Consider the following 22,087-nt stretch of genomic DNA (forward strand, 5'->3'; position numbering starts at 1 on the left):
AGGACACATCCAGAGGTTGCTGTTGGAGACTGCTCTGGACCTGCACCTGACGGACGGTTCCCTGGTGTTCATCCCCTACGACACACTGCTCTACAGCCTGCCCTACAGGGATGTCCGCTACCCAGCCCTCATCAACAACGGCAAGCTGCGGAGAGCATACGACGCTGTCCTGACCGTCACCATGGACTCAGAGGAGAACTCATTCTACAAGGCCTACCAGAAGACTGTGAATATTGGGGGGGTTCCCAGACACATCAAGCTCCACCAGGTACAGCTGAATGAGCTGAGGACAACTGGGGCTTACATGCATAGGCATAGTTTTGGGCTAAATCCTATCAGGCCATTATAGAGTCCATGTTTTTGGACAAAATCCTATCAGGGCATTATGTCCATGGTTTTGGGCTAAATCCTATCAGGCCATTATCGCGTCCATGGTTTGGGGCTAAATCCTATCAGGCCATTATCGTGTCCATGGTTTGGGGCTAAATCCTATCAGGCCATTATAGTGTCCATGGTTTTGTATATTTGCATTTGTGTAACACGAATATCTCATGGACAGACTACGTAAACATATCTGACTAAATATCGTTATGTTCTTATTTCATTTTTTCCAGATTTCTCCTCTGTTTGGTACCATCTACAGCTCGATCCTCTTCATGGCTAACGCTCTGCAGAATGTTTGTGATGCTGGGGAGTGGAGGTCTGGAGCCAACCTGGTGCGCCACTCCAGGAACATGGCTTTCTATGGCTTCAGCCAGCGTGTCCGCACCAACGGTTCCGGGGCCAGCTTGTTGAAGTATGTGGTGCTGGACACAGATGGGCAGTCCTGGCCTCTGCTGCCCACCCACTGTGTGGACCTGGAGGCTGGGATGGTGATGTCTCTGGGCCGCAGCATCCACTTCCCAGGGGGGGTCCAGCCCAGCCCAGACTCTAGCTGCTGGTTCATTCAAGACACCTTATGCACAGGAGGTGAGAACACAGCAAATTGTATTAAATGACAAATGATGGTAGGGGGGCTAAATGCAGACAGATGAAAACACACACTCACACACTGCACTTACGCGCGCTCACACGCAGGCAAGTACGCATGTGCACACACACCAGCAAACAGGAGGGGAACAGTTACCATCTGTTCATAAAGAGGACATCTTTCTCTAGAGGAAAGTGGAACAGAGAATTAGATCAGGGTGTGGTGGTATGTTGACATAGTCTGTGATAAGCTAGGTATCTTTTTAAATCAGGTGTGATTCATTATATGATGTTCTACTATGATATGCTTTGTTTTAGGAGGAGTGGATCCATTCCATCTTATCATAGTCTTCCTGTGTATCATTTTGACTATTATCTTCTCAAGTGGACTCTACTACTGTATAAGGTATTCTATTTAAACAATAAGGCCTGAGGGGGTGTGCATGGCTAAGGGGCTGTTCTTATGCATGACGCAACGCGGAGTGCCAGGATACAGCCCTTAGCCGTGGTATATTGGCCATATACTATAAACCCCTGAGATGCATTATTGCTATTATAAACTGGTGACCAACATAATTAGAAGAGTAAAAAAAATGTTTTTGTCATACCAGTGGATTTCAGATTTCAGCCAATCAGCATTCAGTGCTCGAACCACCCAGTTTATAATACTGTACAGTGCTTTCCACATATTCTTGTTTGCTATTTTCTACATTTGTATGACTCAAGTTTATATCAGCTGGTAATAGCAGCAACATTTCTCAATATGTCTTCACAGACCTTTAGGTACCTTCTGAACTACTGCTGATGGCACTCCTCCCTCACTCCTTCCTCACTCCTCCTTCACCCCTCCCTCTCCCCTCTGCACCCCTCCTCTCCCCTCCCTCTACACCCCTCCTTCCACCTTTCACTTTTAGGAGGCGTATCAATCTGATTAGTTTAGTCAGGGGTCCTGACAAGATCATGCTAACCCTGGCAGATGTGATCTTCATCAACCCGTCACTCAGTAATAAGGTCAGATCCCCTAACTGACAGTGTCTGGAAGATGCAATGGGGTCATATTTAAGTTCCCACATAATGATTGATATACAGCATATGGCCATAAGTATGTGGACACACCTTCAACTTAGTGGATTTGGCTATTTCAGCCACTGCCACCACCATTGGACTCTGGAGCTTTACCATCTGGCAGTATGACTGACGAATCTGGGTTTGTCGGATGCCAGGAGAACGCTACCTGCCCAAATGAATATTGCCAACTATAAAGTTTGGTGGAGGAGGAATAATGGTCTGAAGGGAAATCTTAACGCTACAGCATACAATAACATTCTAGACGATTCTGTGCCTCCAACGTTTTGGCAACAGCTTGGGGAAGGCCCTTTCCTGTTTCAGCATGACAATGCCCCTGTGCACAAAGTGAGATCCATACAGAAATTAAGATCAGTGTGGAAGAACTTGACTGCCTGGCAGAGGGCCCTGATCTCAACCCCATAGAACACCTTTGGGATGAATTGGAACACAAACTGCGTGCCAGGCCTAATTGCCCAACATCAATGCCCAACTTTGCTAATGCTCTTGTGACTGAATGGAAGCAAGTCCAGCAATGTTTCAACATCTAGTGGAAAGCCTTCCCAGAAGAGTGAAGGGCTGTTATAGATGCGAAGGGGGAACAACTCCATATTAATGTCCATGATTTTGGAATGAGATGTTCAAAGAGCAGGTGTCCACATACTTTTGGTTGGACAACACATGCAATTGAAAATATATATATATTTTTTATATCTTGCAGCATGACGAGTGGTTTTGTCAATAACCTATGTTTTTCTCTCCATTTTTCAGAAGCTAAGTTTAGATGAGAGCAAAGTGGGTGATATGCGTAGGAAACCCTCAGACGCGGATCGTCAGAGCCTCTCTACTCCCTTCTCTGACTCCACCGTCACCCCGGCAACCTATGCAAACTCCAACATAGCCATCTTTGAGGTAACGGCGGCAGGAGGCTCTCTTCTAAGAATGGTTCAGGGAGTTCTGAGGCTTGTCTGAGAGTTGATTCAGAACTATCAAACACATACCTTTTTACAGGGAGACTGGGCTTGGATGAAAAGACTCCCGTCTGGAAACTTTAAAGCCATTACTCCCCAGACCAGTGACGTCTTTGAGTTGGTGAGGTTCTACTGTAAAATATACTGCCAGTTACGATGTAAGAAGATTTGATGATGAGAAATCCGTTTGACTATAACTAATGTATCTTGTCAATTAAAATTAGCCCATTGTCACGGCTCTGTTCTTTCAGATGAAGGACATACGACACGAGAACGTCAACCTCTTCCTGGGGTTTTTCCTTCACTGTGGTGTTTTCGGCATCATGACAGAGTATTGCTCACGTAGCAGCTTGCAGGACTTGCTAAGCAATAGTGACGTTAAGCTGGACTGGATGTTTAAGACCTCCCTGTTATTGGACCTTATCAAGGTAACCACTAGTAGTGGGGTGTGGCCAAAATCCCCTCAGAGACATACAGTTACACTATTCCTATAGGAAGACCTGCAGCTGCCACAATGTGCTTTAAATCATTTTACATTACAGATTTGTTAGAGTTTAGGTCCCAAAGTTCATTTAATGCCCAACTCACGGTATACCTACAGCAAGCTACCTTTCTCTCTGACATGACACCAACACTACTTTTTTCTGTCTTCCGTAGGGCATGAAGTACCTCCACCACAGAGGTGTTTGTCATGGACGACTCAAGTCTCGGAACTGCGTAGTGGATGGCCGCTTTGTGCTCAAGCTCACAGACTATGGCTACAACAAGATTTTGATGGCACAAAGATTCCCATATGAAGATCCCTCCGCAGAAGGTGGGTGTTAAGACCACTCAAATCAAATCAAATTGAATTTGTCACATGCGCCAAATACAACAGGTAGACCTTACAGTGAAATGCTTACTAACAAGCCTTTAACCAACAATGCAGTTTTAAGAAAATACCCCCAAAAATAAAACATAAAAAGTAAGAGATAAGAATAACAAATAATTAAAGAGCAGCAGTAAATAACAATAGTGGGGCTATATACAGGGGGTACCAGTACAGAGCCAATGTGTCAATGTGCGGGGGCACCGGTGTTGAGGTAATTGAGGATAATTATGTACATGTACAGTGCCTTGCGAAAGTATTCACCCCCTTGGCGTTTTTCCTATATTGTTTCATTACAACCTGTAATTTAAATAGATTTTTATTTGGAGTTCATGTAATGGACATACACAAAATAGTCCAAATTGGTGAAGTGAAATGAAAAAAATGACAAAAAATCAAATAAAAAAATGTAACGGAAAAGTGGTGTGTGCATATGTATTCACCCCTTTGCTATGAAGCCCCTAAATAAGATCTGGTGCAACCAATTACCTTCAGAAGTCACTTAATTAGTTAAATAAAGTCCATTTGTGTGCAATCTAAGTGTCACATCATCTGTCACATGATCTCAGTATATATACACCTGTTCTGAAAGGCCCCAGAGTCTGCAACACCAGCAAGTAAAGGGCACCACCAAGCAAGCGGCACCATGAAGAGTGAGCAATGAGCTCTCCAAACAGGGACAACATTGTGGACAAGTACAGATCAGGTATGGATTATAAAAACATATCCAAAATTTTTAACATCCCACGGAGTACCATTAAATCCATAATTCAAAAATGGAAAGAATATGGCACCACAGCAAACCTGCCAAGAGAGGGCCGCCCACCAAAACTCACAGACCAGGCAAGGAGGGCATTGATCAGAGAGGCAACAAAGGGACCAAAGATAACCCTGAAGGAGCTGTAAAGCTCCACAGCGGAGATTGGAGTATCTGTCCATAGGACCACTTTAAACCGTACACTCCACAGAGCTGGGCTTTACGGAAGAGTGGCCAGAAAAAATCCATTGCTTAATCAAGAAAAAAATGTGCAAACATGTTTGGTGTTCGCCAAAAGGCACGTGGGAGACTCCACAAGCATATGGAAGAAGGTACTCTGGTCAGATGAGACTAAAATTGAGCTTTTTGGCCATCAAGAAAAACGCAAAGTCTGGCGCAAACCCAACACCTCTCATCACTCCGAGAACACCATCCCCACATTGAAGCATGGTGGTGGCAGCATCATACTGTGGGGATGTTTTTCATCGGCAGGGACTAGGAAACTGGTCATAATTGAAGGAATGGCATTAAATAAAGGGAAATTCTTGAGGGAAACCTGTTTCAGTCTTCCAAAGATTTGAGACTGCGATCGAGGTTTACCTTCCAGCAGGACAATGACCCTAAGCATACTGCTAAAGCAACATTTGAGTGGTTTAAGGGGAAACATTTAAACATTTAAATGTCTTGGAATGGCCTAGTCAAAGCCCAGACCTCAATCTAATTGAGAATCTGTGGTATGACTTAAAGATTGCTGTAAAATAGTCTGGGTAGCCATTTAATTAGCTGTTCAGGAGTCTTATGGCTTGGGGGTAGAAGCTGTTTGAAAGCCTCTTGGACCTAGACTTGGTACTCCGGTACCGCTTGCCATGCGGTAGCAGAGAGAACAGTCTATGACTAGGCTAGCTGGAGTCTTTGATCCTTTTTGGGGCCTTCATCTGACACCGCCTGATATAGAGGTCCTAGGTGGCAAGAAGTGTGGCCCCGGTGATGTACTGGGCTGTACGCACTACCCTCTGTAGTGCCTTGCGGTCGGAGGCCAAGCAGTTGCCATACCAGGCAGTGATGCAACCAGTCAGGATGCTCTCTATGGTGCAGCTGTAAAACCTTTTGAGGATCTGAGGACCCATGTCAAATCTTTTCATCCTCCTGAGGGGTAAAAGGTTTTGTCGTGCCCTGTTCACGACTGTCTTGGTGTGCTTGGACCATGTTTGTTTGTTGGTGATGTGAATGCTAAGGAACTTGAAGCTCTCAACCTGCTTCACTACAGCCCAGTCGATGAGAATGGAGGCGTGGTTGGTCCTCCTTTTCCTGTAGTCCACAATCATCTCCTTTGTCTTGATCACACTGAAGGAGAAGTTGTTGTCATTGCACCATACTGTCACGATCGTAATACGAATTGGAAATATACTCAGACCAGTGTGCAGCGTGATTGCGGGGAGGGCGAGTGCGGGGAGCAGGCACAGGACGCACTGGGCTGTGGAGGCGCACTGGAGACCTGGTGCGTAGAACCGGCACAAATTGTACTGGAACAATGACACACTTCGCACTACGATTGCGGGGAGCTGGTGCAGGATGTACTGGGCTGTGGAGGCGCACTGGAGACCTGGTGCGTAGGGCCGGCACAAATTGTACCAGAACAGTGACACACACTTCAGGGCGAGTACGTGGAGGAAACACAGGACGTACCGGACTGGGGAGGCGCACTGGAGGCCAGTTGCGTGAAACTGGTGCAGATGACACTAGACTGGTGTCACGCTCCTCAGCTGCCCGTTCTGTAGCACACACATCGACACAACCTCTCTCCGGGAATCTTTCGTCAAGTTCCTCCTTCGACTCCCTGACGGTCTCAGGCTCATTCCTCGGCTCCACCGACCACACCGTGTGCCCCCCCAAAAAACATTTTTTGGCTGTCTTTTGCACTTACACTGTGGCCGCTAACCCCAGCATCGTCGCTGTCCTCCCTTCTCTCTCTGCGTCTGCTTCCACAGAAGGCTTTCGTCTCCAGCCATAATTTCCTCCCAAGTCCAGGATGTCTTCTCCTCCTTTATCTCCTACCAAGCCCAGGATACCGTCTCTTCCCGGGCACGCTACTTGGTCCTGTTGTGGTGGGATCTTCTGTCACGATTGTTGTACGAACTGGAAATATACTCGGACCATCGTGCAGCGTGATTTGGGTTCCACATGTTTAATAAAGGAAACTCACATTAAACAATAAACAGCAATAAACGATACATGTGTCACGACCGTTGTTGGAATGAGACCAAGGTGCAGCGTGGTGAACGTACATTTTCCTTTAATGTTATAAATGTCGCCAACAAAACAAGAAACAAGAAACGAACGTGAAGCTGACTAGGGCTATACAGGCCACTAATACAGACACCTACCCACAACTAAGGGGGAAAAACAGGCTGCCTAAGTATGATTCCCAATCAGAGACAACGATAGACAGCTGTCCCTGATTGAGAACCATACCCGGCCAAAACATAGAAACAGAAAACATAGAAATAAAGAAACTAGCATGCCCACCCTAGTCACACCCTGGCCAAACCAAAATAGAGAATAAAAGCCTCTCTATGGCCAGGGCGTGACAATGTGAAGCTCAAGCAGTGCTCAACAGGAAACTACACAGAAACAAGATCCCACAAAACACAGTGGGGAAATGGCTGCCTAAATCTGATCCCCAATCAGAGACAACGATAAACCACTGCCTCTGATTGGGAACCATACCAGGCCAACATAGAAATAAATGCACTAGATCACCCACTCTAGTCACACCAAAATAGAGAATAAAAAGGCTCTCTATGGTCAGGGCGTGACACATACGGTCAGGTCTCTGACCTTCTCCCTATAGGTTGTCTCATCGTTGTTGGTGATCAGGCCTACCACTGTTATGTCATCAGCACTTATTGATGGTGTTGGAGTCATGCCTGGCCGTGCAGTCATGAGTGAACAGGGAGAAAAGGAGGGGTCTGAGCACGCACCCCTAAGGGGCCCCCATGTTGAGGATCAGTGTGGCGGATGTGTTGTTACCTATCCTTATCACCTGGAGGTGGCCTGTCAGGAAGTCCAGGACCCAGACCCAGTTGCAGAGGGAGGTGTGTAGTCCCAGGGTCCTTAGCTTATTGATGGGCTTTGAGGGCACTATGGTGTTGGAAGCTGTCAATGGGAAAGGGCAGTGTGGAAAGGGCAGTGTGGAGTGCAATAGAGATTGCATCATCTGTGGATCTGCTTGTACGGTATGCAAATTGGAGTGGGTCTAGGGTTTCTGGGATAATGGTGTTGATGTGAGCCATGGCCAGCCTTTCAAAGCACTTCATGGCTACAGATGTGAGTGCTATGGGTTGGTAGTCATATAGGCAGGTTACCTTAGTGTTGAAGGGCACAGGGACTATGGTGGTCTGCTTGAAACATGTTGGTATTACAGACTCAGACAGGGAGAAAATATCAGTGAAGACACTTGCCAGTTGGTCAATACATTCTGGGATTACACATCCTGGTAATCTGTCTGGCCGAGCGGCCTTGTGAATGTTAACCTGTTTAAAGGTCTTACTCACATCGGCTGCGGAGAGCGTGATCACACAGTCATCTGGAACAGCTGATGCTCTCATGCATGTTTCAGTGTTACTTGCCTCGAGGCAAGCATAGAAGTTATTTAGCTTGTCTGGTATATTTGTGTCACTGGGCAGCTCTCAGCTGTGCTTCCCTTTGTAGTCTGTAATAGTTTGCAAGCCCTGCCATATCCAACGATTGTCAGAGCTGGTGTAGTACGATTCAATCTTATTCCTGTATTGACACTTTGCCTGTCTGATGGTTTGTCGGAGGGCATAGTAGCATTTCTTATACGCTTCCGTGTTAGAGTACTGCTCCTTGAAACCGGCAGCTCTACCCTTTACCTCAGTGTGAATGTTGACTGTAATCCATGGCTTCTGGTTGGGGTGTGTACGTACAGTCACTGTAGGGACGACGTCTTCAATGCACTTATTGATATAGCCAGTGACTGATGTGGTGTACTCCTCAATGCCATTGGAAGAATCCCGGAATATATTCCAGTCTGTGATAGCAAAACAGTCCCGTAGTTTAGCATCTGCTTCATCTGACCACTTTTTTATAGACCGAGTCACTGGTGCTTTCTGTTTGAATTGTTGCTTGAATGCAGGAATAAGGAGGATACAGTAATGGTCAGATTTGCCAAATGGAGGGCGAGGGAGAGCTTTGTACGCATGTGTGTGTGGAGTAAATGTGGTCTAGAATTTTTTTCCCCTCTGGTTGCACATTAAACATGCTGATAGAAATGAGGTAAAACTGATTTAAGTTTCCCTGCATTAAAGTCCCCAGCCACTAGGAGCGCCACCTCTAGATGAGCGTCTTCCTGTTTGCGGAATACAGCTCACAGCGGTTTTAGTGCCCGCCTCGGTCTGTGGTGGTATGTAGACAGATACGAAAAATATAAATGAAAACTCTCTAGGTAGATAGTGTGGTCTACAGCTTATCGTGAGATACTCTACTTCAGGCGGATCTTGAGACTTCCTTAGATATCGTACACCAACTGTTGTTCACATAAATGCATAGGACCCCGCCCCGTGTCTTTCCAGAAGCTACTGTTCTGTCCTGCCGATAGAGTGTATAACCAGCAAGCTGTACTTTGGGATGGTGTTTTCCGGCTTGCAAGCCGCCCCCTTTTTCCTCCAATCATAACGATGGTCATTATGGCCAAACAGTTCTATTTTTGTTTCATCGGACCAGAGCACATTTCTAAAAAAAAGTATGATCTTTGTCCCCATGTGCAGTTGCAAACCGTAGTCTGGCTTTTTTATGGCGGTTTTGGAGCAATGGCTTCTTTCTTGCTGAGGGCCTTTCAGGTTATGTCGATATAGGACTCATTTGACTGTGGATATAGATACTTTTGTACCTGTTTCCTCCAGCATCTTCACAAGGTTCTTTGCTGTCGTTCTGGGATTGATTTGCACTTTTCGGACCAAAGTACGTTCATCTCTAGGAGAAAGAACGCGTCTCCTTCCTGAGCGGTATGATGGCTGTGTGTTCCCATGGTGTTTATACTTGCGTACTATTGTTTGTACAGATGAACGTGGTACCTTCAGGGGTTTGGAAATTGCTCCCAAGGATGAGCCAAACTTGTGGTCTACAATTTTTTCCTGAGGTCTTGGCTGATTTCTTTTGATTTTCCTATGATGTCAAGGCAACGAGGCACAGAGTTTGAAATACATCCACAGGTGCACCTCCAATTGACTCAAATTATGTCAATTAGCCTATCAGAAGCTTCCAAAGCTTGACATTTTCTGGAATTTTCCAAGCTGTTTAAAGGCACAGTCAACTTAGTGTATGTGAACTTCTGACCCACTGGAATTTTGATACAGTGAATTTAAAGTTAAATAATCTGTCTGGAAACAATTGTTGGAAAAATTACTTGTGACATGCACAAAGTAGATGTCCTAACTGACTTGCCAAAACTATAGTTTGTTAGCAAGAAATTTGTGGAGTGGCTGAAGAAAAAGTTTTAATGACTCCAACTTAAGTGTATGTAAACTTCTGACTTCAAATCTATATGTCTGTGTGTGTGCGTGCCTACTTGCCTGTGTGGTTGTGCAGAGCTGCTGTGGACGGCCCCTGAGATCCTACGGAGCCCTCACCCAGGGCTGTGCGGCACCCAGCTTGGGGACGTCTACAGCTTCGCCATCATCATGCAGGAGGTGGTGCTGCGGGGACCTCCCTTCTGTATGCTGGACCTGTCTGCTGAAGGTGTGGATCACTCATCCAATCACAACCCCAAACACAATTTAAAACAACAAAGTAGAAGAGACAGTTTCAACGGTGTGGTTTAATAGGGGTGTGGTTTAACAGGGGTGTGGTTTAATAGGGGTGTGGTTTAATAGGGGTGTGGTTTAATAGGGGTGTGGTTTAATAGGGATGTGGTTGAATAGGGTGTGTGGTTTAATAGGGATGTGGTTTAATATGGGTGTGGTTTAATAGGGATGTGGTTTAATAGGGGTGTGGTTTAATAGGGATGTGGTTTAATAGGAGTGTGGTTTATTAGGGGTGTGGTTTAATAGGGATATGGTTTAATAGGGGTGTGGTTTAATAGGGGTGTGATTTAATAGGGGTGTGGTTTAATAGGATGTGGTTTAATAGGGGTGTGGTTTAATAGGGGTGTGGTTTAATAGGGGTGTGGTTTAATAGGGATGTGGTTGAATAGGGATGTGGTTGAATAGGGTGTCTGGTTTAACAGGGTGGTTTAATAGGGGATGGGTGGGGGATTCAGGCTTCATTTGAATGCGTATACATAAATGACGTCTGTTGCATGCATGGTCCCAGTGCTGTCTGTTGGTCCTCCTTGTAGTTCAGGTGGTAGAGCATGGTGCTTGCAACACCAAGGTTGTGGGTTTGATTCCCCACGGGGAGAAATTACAAAAATGCATGCACTAACTACTGTAAGTTGCTCAATGACTAAAATGTGCAACAGAAAATGTCAGTAGTAGATACTGTAGCTTGGTCTTGGTGGGGTAACTCAGAGTGTCTGCTCCGGTCTGTCAGATGTCATCCAGAAGGTGAGGAGTTCTCCACCACTGTGCCGCCCTGTGGTATCACCAGACCACGCCCCCCTGGAGTGTATCCAGCTGATGAAGCAGTGCTGGAACGAACAGGCAGATAGGCGGCCGCACTTCAATGACATCTTTGACCAGGTACCTTAGACTGAGACATCAAACAGACCACTCATAATCAGTGTCTTTTAAAAAACAAAATAGACTAATATAAGGGAACCTTTTGTCTGTATAAGTTTGACTGGGGGATATAAAAGCATCATTCGACTTCACCTTTAACACATCCCCCATCAATCCCAGTTTAAGAACATCAACAAAGGGAGGAAGACCAACATTATAGACTCCATGCTGCGGATGCTGGAGCAGTACTCCTCTAACCTGGAGGAGCTGATCAGAGAGAGGACCGAGGAGCTGGAGATAGAGAAACTGAAGACTGAGAAACTACTCACTCAGATGCTGCCTCCGTGAATAACAGACAATTACACATACACTCAAAGATACTGACTAGGATGTACAAATGTTTCTCCTCAAACAAAGTATACAGTTTACAACGACGAGAGCCCTAAATGGTATTTCTTCTCTGTTTGCAGATCTGTTGCAGACGCCCTGAAGGTTGGCGGTACTGTGGAACCAGAGCATTTTGAAAATGTAACACTTTACTTCAGCGACATAGTAGGTTTTACCACAATCTCTGCCAACAGCGAGCCTATCGAAGTGGTGGACCTCCTCAATGACTTATATACTCTATTTGATGCCATCATTGGCAATCATGATGTATACAAGGTAAGCCTTTTGCTTAGTCTTGAATGAATGACTTAGTGTGTCTTCTTGTGCACCTTTGTAACCTCTTCGATTGTAGGTGGAGACAATAGGAGATGCATACATGGTGGCGTCTGGCCTACCTGTTCCCAATGGAGACCGTCATGCTGCAGAGATATCCAGCATGGCCCTGGACATCCTGAGTGCTGTTGGCACCTTCAAGATGAGACACATGCCGGATGTACCTGTTCGCATACGCATTGGACTGCACTCAGGTCAGGGCTCCATTTTAAAGACCCCCGTATGAACAAAATGGAAGTACAAATCATTTTGAAATCAACACCACAAACTATACTGATGTCAAACATCATAAACAGTCAAACTGCCAAGAACTTCCCAGTGCGTTTATATTTTTCTGACAGCGTTGATATGAAATGTCCCCTGGGAACAGGCATGTCACCAGTGCTGTGTGTGTGTGTGTGTGTGTGTGTGTGTGTGTGTGTGTGTGTGTGTGTGTGTGTGTGTGTGTGTGTGTGTGTGTGTGTGTGTGTGTGTGTGTGTGTGTGTGTGTGTGTGTGTGTGTGTGTGTGTGTGTGTGTGTGTGTGTGTGTGTGACGTGATATAACTACTTAAGTAAAAATACTTTAAAGTACTAATTAAGTAATTTGGGGGGGTATCTGTACTTTACTATTTATCTTTTTGAAAACGTTTACTTTTACTTCACTATATTCATAAATAAAATAATTTACTTTTTACTCCATACATTTTCCCTGACACCCAAATGTACTCGTTACATTTTGAATGCTTAGCAGGACAGGAAAATGGTCCAATTCATGTACTTATCAAGAGAACACGTGATCATCCCTACTGCCTCTGATCTGGCGGACTCACTAAACACAAATGCATAATTTGAAAATTGTGTCTGAATGTTGGAGTTTGCCCCAGCTATCCGGATAATTTAAAAACAAGAAAATGGTACCGTCTGCTTTGCTTAATGTAAGGAATTTGAAATGATTTATAATCTTACTTTTGATACTTAGGTATGTTTTAGAAATTACATTTAGTCTTGATATGTAAGTATATTTAAAACCAAATACTTTCACTCAAGTAGTATTTTCTTGGGTGACTTTCACTTTTAAATTTCTATTAAGGTATCTATACTTTTATTAAAGTATCACAATTGGATACTTTTTCCACCACTTTGTGTGTGTGTGTGTGTGTGTGTGTGTGTGTGTGTGTGTGTGTGTGTGTGTGTGTGTGTGTGTGTGTGTGTGTGTGTGTGTGTGTGTGTGTGTGTGTGTGTGTGTGTGTGTGTGTGTGTGTGTGTGTGTGTAGGCCCATGTGTTGCTGGGGTGGTAGGCCTCACCATGCCCAGGTACTGTCTGTTTGGTGACACAGTCAACACTGCCTCCAGGATGGAATCCACAGGAATGCGTAAGACCTGCTACCAAGGAGCCAAATATGGCTAAAAGATTAAGCAATTCTAGGCTGCGTTTTAGTAAGCGCTTTATACCAGACTCCCAAAATAAGAGTTTTCCTACCATATTGTTTGCAGCATACCGAATCCATTTGAGCCATAGCACAGCAAAGATCCTGGTGGATCTGAGAGAAGGCTACCAGGTTCAACTTCGTGGAAAGACAGAGCTCAAGGTCAGCTTTGTGCTCCCACTCTCTGGCATTTATATTACCCTCAAAGTAAATCATAAAATGAACAACTGAATACTGTTTTAGCGACTTATCTGTGATAATAATGACCTTGGATGTCTCATGTCTCCACAGGGGAAAGGAATGGAGGAGACCTACTGGCTGGTTGGAAGGGACAGTTTCACCAAACCCCTGCCTGTGCCACCTGACCTTAAGTCAGGGTAAGGAAAGTCAAAGCTAAGTCCTGCAAAAGGAATGATTATCTTTGTTTCAAGTGACCGTGATCCTGTAGGTGTCAAACTACACTAAATGACCAAAATGTGTGGACACCTGCTTGTCGAACATCTCATTGCAAAATCATGGGCATTAATATGGAGTTGGTCCCCACTTTGCTGCTATAATAGCCTCCACTCTTCTGGGAAGGCTTTCCACTAGATGTTGGGGACTTGCTTCCATTCAGCCACAACAACATTAGTGAGGTTGGGCATTGATGTTGGGCGATTAGGCCCGCATTCGGCGTTCCAATTCATCCCAAAGGTGTTCGATGGGGTTGAGGTCAGGGCTCTGTGCAGGCCAGTCAAGTTCTTCCACACTGATCTCAACAAACAATTTCTGTAAAGACCTCGCTTTGTGCATGGGGGCATTGTCATGCTGAAACAGGAAAGGGCCTTCCTCAAACTGCTGCCACAAAGTTGGAAGCACAGAATCGTCTAGAATGTCATTGTATGCTGTAGCATTAAGATTTCCCTTCACTGGAACTAAGGGGCCTAGCCCGAACCATGAAAAACAACCCCAGACCATTATTCCTACTCCACCAAACTTTATAGTTGGCACTATGCATTTGGGCAGGTAGCGTTCTCCTGGCATCCTCCTAACCCAGATTCGTCGTCGGACTGCCAGATGGTGAAGCATGATTCATCACTCCAGAGAACGCTTTTCCACTGCTCCAGAGTCCAATAACGGCGAGCTTTACACCACTCCAACCGACGCTTGGCATTGCGCAGTTATTGTGCTGTTTGGAACTCGGTAGTGAGTGTTGCAACCAAGGACAGACAATTTTTACGAGCTGCAGCACTTCAGCACTTGGTGGTCCTATTTTGTGAGCTTGTTTGTCTGACCACTTCGCGGCTGAGCCGTTGTTGCTCCTAGACGTTTCCACTTCACAATAACAGCACTTACAGTTGCCGGGACAGCTCAAGCAGGGAATAAATGTGATGAACTGACTTGTTGGAAAGGTTGCATCCTATGTCATGTTGAAAGTCCCTGACCTCTTCAGTAAGGCCATTCTACTGCCAATGTTTGTCTATGGAGATTACATGGCTGTGTGCTCGATTTAATACAGCTGTCAGTAACGGGTGTGGCTGAAACAGCCTAATCTACTAATTTGAAGGGTATGTTCACATACCTTTGTATATATAGTGTATGTATCATGAACTGATTTGTATACAAACTGTACTTTACCAGCAGATCAAAAAGAGTTGCAAAGGCTGTGTTAAAACAGACAGCCCAATTCTGATATTTTGTTTCACTAATTGGTCTTTTGACCAATCAGATCAGTTCTGAAAAAGAGCTGACGTTAAAAGATCTGATGTGATTGGTCAAAAGTCCAATAAGTGGAAACAATATCAGAATTGTGCCGCCTGTGTAAATGCAGCCTCTGACAACGTAAAGTGGATACATGCAGCGCTTTATGAGGAGGGTTGGCCAGCTCTGGTCTTGAGTTCCCATGTGTGGCATTTGCTTTACCTCTCCAATGTATGTTTCAGGAAAATGGCTCATGGCTTGCAGATGGAGGAGATCAGCCAACACAAGAAAAAGCGGAACAACAACTTGCCAAGAAGAATAAATGATGTAGAGTTATGCATGAAAAATGTATAGCATTACAAAGTGTTCATGACTAGAGTAGTATCTCAGTGGGATACTCAGTACTTACACTGATTGCCTTTTTACTCTCCCTGGATTTTTTTCTGCTGAAGATCTTGCTAACAGCTGACTAACGTTGTGTTCTTTCAAACTTAAACGGAGCGCAAGTGGGACTCTCTCTTCAGCAATGACAGTTCAATGGGGAAAAGGCCACAGGCTTTATGAACTGATGTCCCACATCCTTCTCGCTGTCTTTCAGAACGAAGACAGCGAAGGACTTAAAGCATCTCCTGCAGAAAGCGGTGAGGAGGCTCTTCACTGTGCGGACAGTGACTCTGACTCTGGCAGCAGGTTTGGACGAGGACAATGTGATGATGCATCCTCACTGAAATGGTTCTTTGCAAGAAACACCTCTAGTGAAACCTGGAAACTCTCTCTCCACTTGTGTTTGCCATTTTGACAATCAAGGACTTTTTTTTTTTACAACCATGGCTCCATACACTTCCTATAGAAATGAGAGTCTGAAAAGTCATTGCCACAGACCATAGCATGTTGTACATAAGCAGGAAAGGGACAAAGGTATATGTAAAGATATGAGCATCTACTAATCAATGGAAGTTTTTAGAAATAGACAATGCCTCATTAGGACATGGTGAGTTTGCATTACCGTTCACCATACAATTGGCATCAGTGGACATAATACTACATCACAATATACTGTAGAGTTTATTCTACAATCATCATAAGAAACCCTTCAAAGAGGAATTTGTCTCTGGAGAAGGAGCTATAAATAGCAAATGGGATTTCGTCACTGAACCGTTAAGGTATCACATTTTCTCACCCGCCCCTCACCCCAGTTGTCCATTTCTTCAAGCAGACAGCAAGTAGAAGATGAGTCACTGGTACAGGAGGAAGAAAACACTCTCTACAGTGATTCTCAGTGGAAAGAAAAACAATGTTTTGACCCAGTTGCATGATTTAGCCTACAATCTCTTATTCATCTCGAGAGCATGTGTTCTTCTCCTGTGCTCAAACAAACAAACTATGGGGCAAATATCGAATAACATACAAGAGTTATATAAGGGTTGTACATGTCTATAGTATTTATTTACCTGTTCATCTGTAAATATGATAGAGTATTGCAACGAGAAACTGAATATACGTTTCATGGCCCACTATGCAGCTGTAGCCGTCTCTAGCCGATCCTGCTGAGCCATCTGAAATGCTTCTCTATAGGTTGTTCCCTTGAGACGAGAAAACAGTGGTTTTACCTATCTGTCATCATCGTCTGCGTCTCAAAATAAATGGAATTTTAATTGCCAATGGTTGGTTTTGTCACACAGTGCTTGAGATGGTGGGCCCTGCAGGTACAATATCTGGTGATGCAACAATGCAATAAAAGTCTGTGTAGAGGAAGAAATAAAACATGTATTAAACATATATCTGTGTTTTGCATCAGTTGCCCCCCCCCCCCCCCCCCCAAGGCTGAAAGTATAGGTACACCATATGGAGAACGGAATGAGGCCATAGAGGCATATATATAATCCTACACATAGGCTATCCACATTAAGAAGGGCATGATGGATTAACATTTGCATTAAATCCTTTCAACAGTGAGTGAGACAGAATATATTGTCAACTCTACGTGGGTATCTAGCACCGTCCCTTGAGATTATAAAGCAGATTTGTTGCAAAACTGGGTGATTAAATCCCTTAATGCTGATTGGCTGACTGCCATGGTATATCAGACTGTATACCATGGGTATGACAAAACATTTATGTTTTACTTCTCTAACAACGTTGGTAACCAGTGTATGATAGCAATAAGGCACCTCGGGGGTTTGTGGTACATGGCCAATATACCACAGCTAAAGGCTGTATAAAGGCACTCCACGTTGCGTCAAACTTAAGAACAGCCCTTAGCCTTGGTATATCGGTCATATACCACACCCCCTCGGGCCTTATTGCTATTATATAACAGCTAATAATAATAATAATAATAGCTCCAAAACGATGAAATAGAGAGATTATGTATAACAATAGGTATATAGCCAATCACCTCCACGAGTCAATTATATGAAACGCAAAATACACATTCTAGAGCCTCTAGAGTTGACACGCTGGTAACTTTTGTTAAAAAATATATATTTTATGTTGCATATATTTTTATAGAGTGTTCAAAGATACCACAACTATCGTCAAAGCCAGAGGTCAAATAAATTGATCAATTCACTTTTTTAAATGTTCGGAATCACTCGATCTGTGACTGTTCTGGTAAACCGTACAGCCTGATCAATCAATATGGGATCCTCGGGACGTCCATATCCTAAATCCTAACACTAACCTTAACTCAATAACCCTTACCTTAACCCCTACCTAAATACCATTTTAAATGTCAACTTCAATTTGGGGTACGGACTTCCCAAGGATCGCCTATAGCACGGACCCAATCGAAACGCAGACAGAGTTGTTTTCGTTTTACCGAAGTGCAGCCTACTTTCAGGAGAAATTAGGGGTTTCTTCGTTTTCACTGCAATTGCACAGCAGGTGTTGTTTTTATTCGCGAAGTACCTGCTGCTTACCCGAACAGGTAAGGACTTGTAGTAAAACATCTAAACATGAAACATGTATGAAGCATGCACAAACTAAGTTACTGAGCACCAATAGTTTTTTGTTTTCCCAGGAATGGCGCTTTGACGATGGCGAAAACACCAGAGAGCAGCGGTATGGATTTAGGAGATGTTTCCCATAGCTGCAGTTCACGAGCTCTGAAAGTTACAACATCAACAACAACAACATCATCATCACCACCATCACCATCATCATCTTCCCTCAGCAGCAGTGCTCACCTTCAGCTAGAGGCAGCATCACCACCACCCCTCCAAGTTCTCCAGTTGAAGAGGCATCATAAGCAGTACTATAGCCATGGCCATGATCTGTTACCTAAGAAGAACCCTCTAGATAATACAGTGAGAGATTTGTCATCATCCTGTGTCTATGAGGTACCTGACTCTGGTGGTGTTTCCCAGGACCTGACTGCCTCTGCCATGGCCTTAGCTGTCACTACCACAGTTTGCTCTGGTGTTGAGGCTAGAGATGTATGGAAGTCTGGATACCTGAGAAAGATGAAGCACAGCCACAAGAGATTTTTTGTCTTGAGAGGACCAAGTGACACAGGCCCCAGCCGTTTGGAGTACTATGATAGTGAGAAGAAATTTAGAAATGGAATGAAATCCGTTTGTAAATCTCCCAGTGCTGTGGGTTCTCCAAAGAAGGTGATTTATCTGTATCAATGTTTTACTGTTAGTAAAAGGGTAGATTCTAAACACAAGCACCTGATAGCCCTGTACACTAAGGATGAGCACTTTGTCATGATAGCGGAGAATGAGGAGGAGCAAGAGGATTGGTACCTGGCTCTGAGTGATCTGGTGATCCAGGAGAAAAAGGAGTACCAGGACGCTGAGGAGCTGGATGATGGATACTGGACCGTCTCTCCTGGAGCCATCTTCAAGGAGGTGTGGCAGGTGATTGTAAAGCCCAAAGGTTTAGGACAAACCAAGAACCTGATTGGAGTGTGCCGGCTGTGTCTCTCTGCCAAGACCATTCACCTGGTGAAGATGTGCTCTGAGATGACGTCTGTGAACCTGCCTCTGATGAATGTGCGTCGCTGTGGTCACTCCGAGAGCTTCTTCTTTATGGAGGTGGGCCGCTCGTCCTCCACTGGGCCCGGGGAGATCTGGATGCAGGTAGAATCAGGCGACCCTGTGGTGGCTCAGAACATGCATGAGACAATCCTGGAGGCCATGAGAGCCCTGAGGGCCATCCCTGATTTCAGGCCTCGGAGCAAGAGTCAGTCATTCCCATCAAACCCCTGTGCCGTAGTCACCACACGACGTCAACACCATGGCAACCTCCCACCCAGCCTGACTGGGTTACAGCGCTCTATAAGGGTGGAAACTGTTGTGAGCAAAGCGTCCCCACAGAAAGATAAAGGAGATGGAGGCCACAGCCCTAATCAAACTTCTAGCCATGGAGAGGGGACAATGAACCAACTGATCAGCCCAGGGACTGGCACCGTGGCTCTCCGTAATGTCTGCATCAGTAAAAGCCTTGAAGAGAGCCTCAGTCACTGTGCATGCATCTCCACCACCATCAGTGTATCCAGCAGCAGTGGCAATGACTCTGATACACACCCCTGGACCTCTGACACTTCAGTCTTTGGTTCTTCCAGCGACAGAGGCTCTGTCTGCGCTGAGGATTTGTGCTCCAATCCATGTGTCTTTCAGCTGTCCAGGAGTAACACCCCTGACTCACTGTTTAACACCACACTCATTGACGAGAACAGCTTGACTGACTACGTGGCCATGGATCTGCAGGTAACGGCTGTGGCCGGGGCTAATCAGGGAGATGGCTGTGATGTGGAAACGTCTAAGCCTGAACATTCCGGACAATACCACCAAACCACCTCATGCACTCCCAAATGCGACAAATACCTCTCATCCAAGCCCCCCTTCCTCCATATCTATAATCAGAGTAAACTCCCAGTGGGGGAAAGTTATATGCCAATGACTTGTGGACCAGGTCCTCATTATACAGATGACATCCCTTCAGATTACAATGTGACCCCCACTCTTCTTCAAACACCTAGTGCTACCATGTTGGCCTCAGACCAGCTGGGGCCCCAGGGCTACATGATGATGCTTCCACGTAGCTGTTCACCAGCAAAGGACAGCCTCAGTGATGTTGATCATTTAGTGTGTGATGAATACATGAACATGTCTCTCGGGAGCCACATGGATGGTCATATACATGGCTCGCCGGGGGCTCTTAAGTCCTACAGCTCCTATTCCTCTCTACCAAGCTCTAACCAGCCGCCTTCACAGAGGAACTGTGAACATGATGACTGTATCTTCACGTGTCGTCCTGCAGCTCATCACTGCTCTGCAGTTGAATGGAACAGTAGAAACCCTCTCTGTAGCTCACCTCGTCACTCTGCTCATTCAAGCAGTGATGTGCTGCTGAACCTATCAGATGTGCCTGTGTTGAATGTCACTGGTTTGTCCTTGGACCAGCATGGGGTTGAAGATAGTGACCTGCCCACTCAAACTGAGTCTATCCAGATTTCAACAGATCGTCTCAACTACATTGCCCTCTACCTGAGGGATGATCAGTGTGCCACCTGTGATGTCCCTTTGTCTACCGATGAGGTCACTTCTCCACATCCTGCACGTACCAGTCCCAGAGAGAGTGGGTCTGGACCCGGACTCTACACTGGCATAGACCTCCCCACATCAGCAGGACAGACTGCTGCCACCGGGCGTTGGCTGTGTTCTTGTCTCCCCTTGTGTATCAATACTGATGACAGTGAGTAAGAGGACAGTTTAAAAAGTGTCAGTGCTGCTTATTGAATGAACCAGATTGTGAATACTCGGCCTTGTTGTTTATACGATGATAATGATCAAATAAACAAGTTATTTGTACTCAGTGGAATTGTTCATATAAAAAATGTCTGTCATGTTTCTTTACTTTTGGTGGTTGTTGCTAGTCTGGGTACCAGTTCCACACCTTGTACTCCCTTGCATATGGCACAGAGTACAACAAGTGGGATGTTATCTTAAATGACAGGTACCCAGACTAGGTTTTTTTATTTTTATACTTGGAGAACATGTTCTTATAGCCCCTTGCAAAGAAGTTTGTTTTTGGCAATTCCAGGGAAATGGAATTATGCTGAGACTCAGATCTTTCACTTTTAAATGTATTCCAAACCAAATCAATTGATTTCAAAGTTGAACAAACCATATAACTCAATGCACAATGACTACTTTTAACAATTTACGCAGAAAGTTATACAAATGTACTTGAAGAACAAACAGTTAAGTGTCAGAAACAGAATGACAGCACCAATGGCACAAACTGTCATTCTCTTAGAAAATGTTTTATCTGCACTGTTCAAGTAAATGTCATTTGTTAAAAGTATTTCTTGTTCATAATTGTATGGTTTGTTCAAGATTGAAATCAGATTTTTTTTGTGAAGTAAAGTTAAAGTTGTGAGTCTTCAGGCAATGTATTGGTTGTCAACTGGAAGAATATACTTTTTGTTGTGTAGGCCTGAATTATTTGTATTTTTCATGAATCCAGAGAGGATGTTTGCATTTTCTTTTCACATTTTTCACAGGGCATTTACTGGATCGTTTGCTCTGTACCTGGACGGAAGTCAGCACATTTGGGTATGGAAATGAAAAAATTGTGCCGCATTTTGTATTTAATTACCATGCCCTGGGCCCATATTCACAAAACATTTATTACGCAAAAACTTAAGCCTCTTAAGAAAAAAACAAAATGTTATAACTGCAATTCCAGAACAATATTTAAAGCTTTTTTCCAATAACCTTTTTGAGGAATAGCAACTTTTCTTAACTTTCTTAAATCTATAGTTAAGGAAAAAATGGCAGTTTAGAAATGTCTTAAAATATTTTTTTGAATCTGGGCCCTGGTGATTGCACCATTTAATGCTTTTATACCATTAATGGATGTAATTATACCATTAAAATAAAGCGAATGCTGTTATCTACAGCTTGTCTTCATTTACTGAGCTGGTTGTACAACAGGTAATATTATAACCATCATAATGCCA

General features: G+C 44.5%; 2 protein-coding genes across 5 annotated transcripts in view; both read left to right on the plus strand.

The window, feature by feature from the left end:
* LOC124006797 (retinal guanylyl cyclase 2-like) overlaps positions 1-16,776 on the plus strand; it is a 27,453-nt gene extending 10,677 nt beyond the window's left edge. For 3 of the 4 annotated variants that reach the window (XM_046316953.1, XM_046316956.1, XM_046316954.1), the window contains 17 exons: positions 1-268; positions 615-969; positions 1,288-1,375; positions 1,884-1,980; positions 2,806-2,946; positions 3,046-3,126; positions 3,257-3,433; positions 3,663-3,819; positions 10,238-10,387; positions 11,180-11,328; positions 11,488-11,651; positions 11,778-11,970; positions 12,047-12,221; positions 13,282-13,380; positions 13,502-13,596; positions 13,726-13,811; positions 15,357-16,776. The exon at positions 1-268 is cut by the window's left edge and continues 34 nt beyond it. In XM_046316953.1, coding sequence (XP_046172909.1) covers positions 1-268; positions 615-969; positions 1,288-1,375; positions 1,884-1,980; positions 2,806-2,946; positions 3,046-3,126; positions 3,257-3,433; positions 3,663-3,819; positions 10,238-10,387; positions 11,180-11,328; positions 11,488-11,651; positions 11,778-11,970; positions 12,047-12,221; positions 13,282-13,380; positions 13,502-13,596; positions 13,726-13,811; positions 15,357-15,468 — 2,587 coding nt within the window. In that variant the 3' untranslated portion in view covers positions 15,469-16,776. The remainder of the gene's footprint in view (positions 269-614; positions 970-1,287; positions 1,376-1,883; positions 1,981-2,805; positions 2,947-3,045; positions 3,127-3,256; positions 3,434-3,662; positions 3,820-10,237; positions 10,388-11,179; positions 11,329-11,487; positions 11,652-11,777; positions 11,971-12,046; positions 12,222-13,281; positions 13,381-13,501; positions 13,597-13,725; positions 13,812-15,356) is intronic. The other variant, XM_046316955.1, reaches the window with a different exon arrangement.
* A 929-nt stretch (positions 16,777-17,705) lies between these two features.
* On the plus strand, positions 17,706-22,020 carry LOC124006799 (insulin receptor substrate 2-B-like). Its single transcript, XM_046316957.1, has 2 exons — positions 17,706-18,043; positions 18,137-22,020. The coding sequence occupies exon 2, from the start codon at positions 18,153-18,155 to the stop codon at positions 20,823-20,825; it is 2,673 nt and encodes an 890-aa protein (XP_046172913.1). The 5' UTR covers positions 17,706-18,043; positions 18,137-18,152; the 3' UTR covers positions 20,826-22,020.
* Positions 22,021-22,087: the final 67 nt, after the last annotated feature.

This window comes from Oncorhynchus gorbuscha, linkage group LG20, assembly GCF_021184085.1.
Source record: "Oncorhynchus gorbuscha isolate QuinsamMale2020 ecotype Even-year linkage group LG20, OgorEven_v1.0, whole genome shotgun sequence".
NCBI lineage: Eukaryota > Metazoa > Chordata > Actinopteri > Salmoniformes > Salmonidae > Oncorhynchus > Oncorhynchus gorbuscha.